This window comes from Lipophrys pholis, assembly GCF_963383615.2.
Source record: "Lipophrys pholis genome assembly, chromosome: 8".
NCBI lineage: Eukaryota > Metazoa > Chordata > Actinopteri > Blenniiformes > Blenniidae > Lipophrys > Lipophrys pholis.
In genome coordinates this window covers 10,390,811-10,399,954 of record NC_137630.1, presented here as the reverse complement: position 1 = coordinate 10,399,954, position 9,144 = coordinate 10,390,811, and the positions used below count along the sequence as shown (strand labels likewise).

Here is a 9,144-nt window from a genome sequence, read left to right as displayed (position 1 = left end):
CAGGTATGTTGATAGTAGGTTCATGTTGTGATCAAACCTTCAGACTGCGCCAGTCTGAACTAGTCTGCCACAAGCACGTGATGCTGCTGGAAAATGGGAGCAAATGTGAAAATACAACCGGACAAGCTGACGTCGGTGAAGAAAGATGCCGAGTCTGCAGTCTGTCAGCATGTCAGCTGACGACACTTTCAGGAAGCAGCTTATGCATTCCTCTCGTTTTCTTTTATTCGGTTTCTGATTCAGTCCTTCTCAGGTAGGTTTGGATTTACTTGATCTAATATCAGGCGGAGAAATACCACCTTTTAACTAACATTGAAGTTCTTAATCTGTGCAATCCTTTCAATGTTTACACATAACCAACACGTGATGGGAGTGTTATTGCTAATAAAGTCTGTGGCTATAAAGTTTACACAGAGACATTAATGTACAAGCCTGTTTGATTACCTTTGATGGACTTGTGTATTGTTTTTCACAGCTTATCTCTAAAATGCAAAGTTGCCTCAAAGAATGTAAGAGGCCACGCAGCGTCGGACTAACGACTGGATTACCGTGTGCGGCCACGTAATCCAGTTTAACATGGATTGTTGATATGTGATGAGACCATGTGAAATGTGGGAGCACCTTTAAGTCACCTCTCGAGTGCAGATGTGCAGCATAAAGCAAAACATCTGAGCTGTGTGAACACATGCTGTGTGACAGAGTGATGCCTGCTGCCAGCATTATAAATCACATATAAATATGTTTGTTAGAGATCAGTGATCAAATATGGCACAGGACGCTTGAAATAAATGTATTCTGTTGGACGTAATCGAGTAAAATACGGAGTGATGCGCTGAACGTGACCGGCCCGACGCTGTGACGTTTCAAGAATTGACCAATCAGCGCGCGGCTCACACGGAGCTTTGTTTATCATCTGTTTCCGTACCGCAGTTTCGGGGCTTGTTGTTGTTCTTGGAAGGACGTCGTCGGCATGTCAGCGGCCACACAGGCAGGACAACTCTTTAAATATCTTTATCCGCTTACACTCTGCTCGTTTTTTAGACGTCCGGTTATAAACGCTATATATTAAGATGTTACTGTTGTCGCGATGGGCTCGTCGGTGTTTTGGATTGACTAGATTCTCTGTTAACTGGTGACCGACTTCCTCGAGCGTCCAGTGTTGCCTCCAGTTACAGCCGACCATTCCAGCCTGAAAGAAATTGGTAGCTGTCCTGGCGAATGCCGTTCCACCGCATTTACGATCAAGTTTCGAAGTGTCGTTCTTTTGTGAGTCTGTTTTTAACAGCTGCTGTTACGAGCGGCAACTACTAACGCGATAGAAAGTTGGGCACCACTTAACAAGGAAACCAGTTGATCCAAAACACCAGTAAGCTAACAAACAATTCGGCTCGGTTTCTTTATTGTTGACTACACTTAAGTTAAACACAGTAAATACCTGGTTTTTGGACATGTGACTGGATACTCTGGAACTTTATTCAACCCCACATGTTTTACTGTAGCAGACTGTTTTTAAACTGGCTTTCTGTTTCCTATGACCTTTGACCCCATTGACCTGAAATCAGCCTCAGATGGAGATCAGTGTTTCTAATGTGAAGTTAGCTTAGATTGTTCCTCAGTGTAATTAAAAACACTTCAATTCAGTTTTTTTTGTTCTTCCAGTTTGTCTCATTATAATGTGATGCAGTTGATGTTCAATCGACTTCTCCCCACCACAGATCATGCTGACGGAGGGAGTCCTGTCTCGCGGGGCCTTTGGATGGTCCACTCAGGGAAACTTCACCTCCTTGTGTCCCAACGGGACCCAGTGGGTCTGGGACGGGCTCGGGGAATGTGCGCAGGATGCCAGAGACATGGCCAGCATCTACCTTGGCCTCCTGTCGATCCTCTGCTTCATGGTGTCCTCACTTCCGTAGGTTCTTGTCTTTGTGTCCGCACAGGACAGATGAACTGATAATAGTTGACAAACCTGCTTTCTGTCTGTGTGTTCCTTCTGATCACAGGCAGTACTACAGCTCATGCAAAACAGGCAATATGGACAGTGCCCTCTCTATTTGGTTTCTTCTGCTGTGGCTGGGGGGCGACTCCTGCAACCTGGTGGGCTCCTTTTTGGCTGATCAGCTTCCACTTCAGGTAACTTGTTGTTGGGAAGTGTAGCTTCTGTGTCAAGTTGTTTTACTCGATCATATTGCAATAACAGTATGTCAAATGTGCATTTTATTGCAAACAAGATACTTTGATAGGCGGTGATATGGAATTATCACTTTGAGTAAATTGAATACAGTCATTGAATTAGATTTTTCATTTGTTTATTCCTGACTTGTCTCATATCTTTTTCCCTCCTATGCAGACATATACAGCAATTTATTATGTCTTTGCGGACTTGCTGATGCTGGCCATGTATACGTACTACAAGCTAAAGAACAGAGTTGCTGAAAGTGAGTGTTTCCATTTGCTATATTATTTATTTATTTTAATACTCTGCATTGAAACGTGTGCATCTTTTCTTTTCTTTTTTTTTTTTTGGCATTGTAATGTCTCAAGCATCTTTTATTAGTGCTGATGCACATTAATACAGAAGTGGTACATCAGGAGGAAGTGTGTAACGTCTTTGACCACTAGCAGATGTCATCACGTGGCTCATTTTGCTGTGGTGGTTTAATCCCCACGTCTGTGACTTCTGACACAGTAACGGTTGTAATGATCCGTGGTGTGCTCTGCGATGCTGATGGTAAACCCAGCTGGAATGTCTTCACCAGGCAGGAGGGTTTTACATGTGGCGGGTGTAGCCTGCGTCCTCGGCTGCACCACAGGACTTGTCCAGCTCCCCTGGACGGCCTCCCAACAGGAAGTGTTTACCTCAGAGGTCAGAAGTCGCTCGCTGCTCTCGGTTTCTGAAGGGAGCTCTGTAAGGGTGAGTCTGACTCTTTCAATTGTTTGTTTGATATGAATGAGTTAATGTACAGATGTTTCCCCTCATTTGAATCACTGTAAATTATTCTTTTCCCCCCTGTCGCTGCAGGCTTTTACTCCCAAAGAGATTATCGGTTTCTCCATCGGGTCGGTGTCGTCGGTGCTTTATCTTTGTTCCAGACTTCCACAGATGTACACTAATGTGAGTATAAATGTAGTTTATTCTAGAAAGTCGCCACATATCGATCATCTTCACCGAAAAGACGATCCTGCACTTCGAACTTCATCTGGTTTCTCCTCTACAGTTTAAAAGGAAGTCCACAGAGGGAGTGTCATACTTCCTGTTTGCACTGGTCATCCTGGGAAACACGACGTATGGTCTGAGTGTCCTGCTGAAGAACCCGGACCAGGGCCAGGCTGAGTCCAGCTACATGCTCCATCACCTGCCCTGGCTGATCGGCAGCCTGGGCACGCTCACCCTGGACCTCATCGTATCCTTTGAAAGAGAGAAAACGTGTCGGCTGCTGCTGCTGCTGCTGCTGCTGGGCCCCAGGGCTCTCCTTCATCCCATGTACATGTTACATTTTAGACAATGCTGCGCTGCAGAAGAAAACAGTTTGTCGGATGGGTTGGGGGTCTCGTGACTATCAAAAGGCCCGAACACGTGCAGGGAAGTTGTTTTGTCCTGCCGTCTGGTTCCTGGAGTTTCAGTCTGAGCTGGGGAACTCTGGTGATATACCATCGTCTCATTAGAGGACCACTTCAGTGTTTGAGCAGTACAAGAAAAAAATAATCATTTTAGAAACAAGCCAAATATCATGTCGGTACACATCTTTTTTTCTCTTTATTCCTAAATATGTAATTACAGCCTTTGGTACGCTCCTCCTACCAATTATGCTATTATTTCCTTCCCATCATTCCATTGACATCAGAGGAGAAGCCTCTACTCTGTGGCTCCATTTTCATTTTCAAAAAATGTTGGTTTTATTGTAACTTTGTTTTTGAAAGTTTAAATAGATTATTTTAAGAATTTACTTGACAGCTGAAGTAAGCTTCTGTCGAATCTTGTTAGAAATTACATTTATTGCCTTCTATAAAAATATATCTAGAACATTCTAAATCTATTCTAATTATAGAAATACAAAATAAGCGCATTTTTTTGAACATTTTTCGTGTATTTTTGCATTGAAGTGTCAAATCGACAACCCCAAGGACATAAAGAGTTGGGATGATGGATAACATGGGGAAAAAATAGGCACAATTATGAACTAGAGATTGAAAATGACTGCCAAGGAACAAAATAAAAATGACTGTTAAGAAACTTCAAGTATTCACTAGGAAAATATGTAGCAGCAGCTCACTGCTTTAAAGTAGAAAACTGAGAAACTCTATGCATAAACCTTAATGGTGGTTGGAGGTTTTTCCCTTTTCATGGCTCGGCTGACAAAAACACCCGTTCTGATTGAAGCTGTTGACAGTTTTTCCTCCTAAAATGAGGAAAACATTTCTAGTCTAACTCTCCTCTCCGCTCACTGTCGACTGCCCTGCTCATGGACCCAGTGGCTGTTGTTTGCCTCCTGATCCAACTGGACACAAACAAAAACCCCTCAACCATTCAGGAATCTACTGACTCACTTTCTGGTTAATTAAGACTCTAGGAAACACAGTTAAATGTAATAGATCAATATGTTTTACACTTTGTTTTGTGTGTGGTGAGCGGGGCAATGCTTTGGAGCAGCCACCTCCCTTTAAACAGAGGACTGAAAAATAATGAGACAAAGCTGAACAACTTCTGACAACAGCTTTATTTGAACTGTAAAGACAAGAGTGGAGTCTCTAAATTCTACATTTCTCCCCGTGAGGGATTTACTTTGCTGTCTTTGAGATGGAGTGGCACCTAGTGGTGAGGTTTAGGAGAAACAACCAGTGGCCACAAGAGAGAGAAAGGATATTGCACAGGGACTCAATCCACCAGCACGGTGGGATTAGTATTGTACAGGGACTCAATCCACCAGCACGGTGGGATTAGTATTGTATAGGGACTCAATCCACCAGCACGGTGGGATTAGAACTTTCTGGAAATTTGTAAACATGAAGCCTAATTTTTAATGTCGCAGAACGTTGTGATTCTTAATTATACGTACATTTGTAGACAAAAATGACTCTGCCTGCACACATTTTCACTCAAAGCTGATCGGATGTAGAAAAAGTGTGTGTGTAACAGATAACATGCTTCGACTGGAGTTACAACATGCAAGGATATGAATACATTTTCCAAAAGGATCAATTGACCCAAAGCCTTACTTATTTCTTTCTTTTTAATCCATAATGTAGCAGCAGATTTCTGTAGGAATATATTCTCTGCTGCTTCTCTTCATGGTTTTGTACTTTCTCTTGTTAACTGACTCTCGCCTCCACTTTCTCTTGTTTCTCTTAACGCTGTTGTTCAGATCTCGCTGCAGTTTGTCATGTACCGCAAAGCTCCGGCACAACAAGCCGACCTGGATGAAACGGCGCCGCTGCTGAGAACCTAAAAACCTCTGAAGATCACATTTTACACACATCAATACCGGAATGTACTTTCATTTTATATTATTTATTTTCAAGCCATCCATTTTGGTCACAATGTGTTTTTACCTGTCACGTTAAAACGACAGAAAAGTTTGCTTTCTCCCGAGTTTCGAGGATTCACTGTGTTCTTAATCGCATGTTTTAAAGGGAACCGTTTTTAGACTTGTTTTAATGTCAGAAAGTTGCTGGAGCGATCAGAAATCACTGTGCTGCTTTAAGTTGCCAAACACTTTTAATCGTTGGATATTGCACAGAGCCTCATCGGATCGTATTTCTAGTGGTTACGTTAAGTGCCATAACGGAGAATTTTAAGTTTTGTGCTTTTTAGAGGGATATTGATTTGTACCTGTTTTGATGGCGCTGGTGACACGGCCGGTTTCATTCCCACCTCCTCGTCTCCGCTGCGTTGCACAATATGACACCAAACGTTGTTAATCCCGTTTGATGGGCCACTGTACTGTAGAAAATAAACACAAAACATTTCCTGTAATTGTTTAACTCCGCTTCAAATGTCAGTCTTCAAGAAAAATCAGTTTGACGAATAAATGTATGTTTTACATGACTTAAGTTTTCCTTTTTTCTTTTTTTTTTTTGTGGGGAGTTTTATCATAAATGTAAAAAAAAACCTCCATTAAATGGTGTTTTCATGTGTCGGCAGTAAAATGTCTCCATGTCAAGCAATCCAGCTGAGCAGCACCAAGCTCACGTACCTAAAAATTAAACGTTGAGCTAAATCCTCTGATACTCACAAGCTGAACGAACAACACAACCTTTGTTCAGGTGGAAATTGTTTCCGTCGCAGCAGAACTGGGTCACTTTGGAGTTCAGTGGGAGGAAAAGCCTCCCCACCGCTTCAACCACTTCCTTTTCTCACATTTGAATTGTTGCTGAATTGTTGGGAGCAAAAGGTAGTTGGATGATTTTAATCAGAAGTACAGACTCCTCTCTCTCATCACAGTCCTTCACCAGGTGGCTTCCAGCCTCTGGTCCTCCTTCAGAGTCCAAACCAGTCCAGACATGACCAAACCATTGCAGCATGGGATTCTTAATTTCAAGAGAAAAATTCACACGGTCAGGATCTTCTTATGCAGTTTCTCATTTGTGATCTTGTTTGTCCGGCAAAGGTTGCAGAATATATGGAGGCAGCTCTTCTAAAAGACAGAAACGTTTGTTAACCAGACCTCGATGTCTTTCTGAACACCGTTGTCACAACTTATAAACATTCCAAGGTATGTGAAATCTTCAATGCCCCTCAGTTCCTCTCCATTGATTATGATTGGGGCTGCTGTTGAGGCATCGACATACACCGCCTGGGTCTTCCTCTGGTTGATGTTCAGACCAGTTTGCTTTGCAAAATTGCTGAACTCGTCACATTTTTCCTGGAGATTGCGATGGTTGGCCGACATGACGAGATAATCCTACTATGCAGACAAGGTCCAATGGATTCCAGGAGGGACTGTCTGATGTGGTTTCATGCATTACCCAGTCACCGGAGCCCAGTTGTACTCCTGAATCAACAGGTAATGACTGTCAGAGCGTTTTCCCAGATGACACTACATTTAAAGTGTTATGATGAAAACAATTTGGGGTAGTATTCTGTTACCCTGTAACTACAGACTCACATAAACAAAATAATGACAATAATTCTGGGAAAAGCAATCCCTCTGATCCCAAGTTTGATTTGTCTCCCGTGCCCACTTGAAGTTTCCACATCCTCCAGATGAGTCTTTCTTTAAAGAGTAAGTTAAGTTAAGGAAAAGATTTAAAAAATACAGACAGTCCACAAACCATCTTGAGCTCTTTGTTTTTCTGTGTTGTGTTTCATGAATCTGATTTCCTAGCGAGTGGAAGCTTTTCCTCTCACCGCCTCCCACCTTCTCGTTCGGGCCAGCAGAGGTCAGGGTCTCCTCTTGGCTTCAGCGCTGACCCCGGCCCCCCTCCGAGGCTTCGCTTGACCTGCGCCTGGGAGGCCTCCACAGCCCGTGTTGTTTTTCTTCATTAGCAGATTCGTGCTGACCTCTCTGATGCACCCTCCTCCTCCTCCTCCTCCTCCTCCCTCACACACACACACACACACACACACACACACACACACACACACACACACACACACACACACACACACACACACACACACACACACACACACACACACACACACACACACGCACACACACACACACTCCCTCCTCCAACAGTAAGGGCCCACCCACTGAGGATGTGAGGTCAGAGGGAGAAATATTGAGGGTTCGGTGTGTGTGTGTGTGTGTGTGTGTGTGTGTGTGTGTGTGTGTGTGTGTGTGTGTGTGTGTGTGTGTGTGTGTGTGTGTGTGTGTGTGTGTGTGTGTGTGTTTAGGGGTGATGCAGTGTGTGCTTGTGAAACAGTGGCAGGGAGATTGTTAAGCAGCGCTGGGGAGTGAGCAGGAAGAGCCAGCAGCGATAGGGCTCATCCATCCATCACCAGGATGAACAAGAGGCTGTTTATAAACACTATATACTGGGAATTTCTTAATGAGATGAGTCCAGAAACAAGATGGAGGCTCTTTCGTGACTCAGTTTTTGTCCGTTCGAATCCTTTGTCCAGCCAGAAAAGCCCCCAAAGGGGGGAAAATGGCTATTTCTGCATGGTGTAGTGGTCAGTACTCTTAAGCTCACAGATAGAAGTTCTCACTTGTAATCTGGACTTGGGGTCTGTCTGTGTATTTTCTCTCAGTTTACTCCCCCGGGTCAAGGAATTGTTCTAGATTAATTAATTACTTGAATCTTTTCCATTTGTCTCTGTGTTTGCCCTGTGAAGGACTGGTGACATGTGCAGAGTGGACTCTGCCTCCAGCTATGATCCGTATAGATCGATGGGATACATGGAGAAACCTCACCTGAGGTCAGGTACATCAAACGTATGGCCTGCAAACCAAAACCACTATGTGACCTTGCAAAGCAAAAAACAAAACAAATGATCGGTTTTGACAATAAAGTACCTTTTGTTCCTCGAGGGTCACACTGATTTAAAAAGCAAACGTCAGATAACACAGAGAGCTGAGCCAGGAGATCAGAGATCTGGAGCTCGACATCGCATCAGCATCAAATCTATGTTCTGAGAGTGAATGTATGAGAACACGCCTGTTGAAGGCATCAGACACACGCCAACATCAGCCTGAATAGAAACCCTGCAGCAGACAGGAGTTCACGTCTTTTGGCCGACTTGAAGAACCAAATGAAACGTCATCAAAGTGAGCATTTTGCTGCATTTTGCAGCAGGAGACTTTCTGCATTTCCACTTTACCTTTCTGCAAACTCTCAACCTGACACACTTTGTTAGAACATAGCCTCCACACACTTCTACTAAGAGTCGTTATTCATTGGTTATTACAGTATTAATATACAGGACCAACTCAAAATCAAACTGGTTTGTTTGTTCATCTCAACTATCAAGAATCTGGGTTTTTTCCTCAATATTGTCCAGGTTCACAGGAAAAGAGGATCTCTGCTCAGATTCCTGCATGCACATCTAAAACACACATTTCACAAGCTCTGTTTGCTCTGTGTGTGTGTGTGTGTGTGTGTGTGTGTGTGTGTGTGTGTGTGTGTGTGTGTGTGTGTGTGTGTGTGTGTGTGTGTGTGTGTGTGTGTGTGTGTGTGTGTGTGTGTGTGTGTGTGTGTGTG

At 43.5% G+C, this 9,144-nt stretch overlaps 1 protein-coding gene across 2 annotated transcripts; it reads left to right on the top strand.

Moving 5' to 3' along the window:
* The first annotated feature begins 75 nt into the window (after nt 1-75).
* slc66a1 (solute carrier family 66 member 1) lies at nt 76-6,140 on the top strand. Of its 2 annotated transcripts, none has more exons than XM_080468601.1 (8): nt 76-253; nt 1,716-1,909; nt 2,001-2,130; nt 2,348-2,435; nt 2,757-2,911; nt 3,020-3,112; nt 3,216-3,401; nt 5,361-6,140. In XM_080468601.1, exons 2-8 carry the CDS (start codon nt 1,719-1,721, stop codon nt 5,442-5,444), a joined length of 927 nt encoding a protein of 308 aa, XP_080324727.1. In that variant the 5' UTR covers nt 76-253; nt 1,716-1,718; the 3' UTR covers nt 5,445-6,140. The 2 variants fall into 2 exon arrangements, with proteins under 2 accessions (XP_080324727.1, XP_080324726.1); XM_080468600.1 differs by lacking the exon at nt 76-253 and adding an exon at nt 883-988.
* Nucleotides 6,141-9,144: the final 3,004 nt, after the last annotated feature.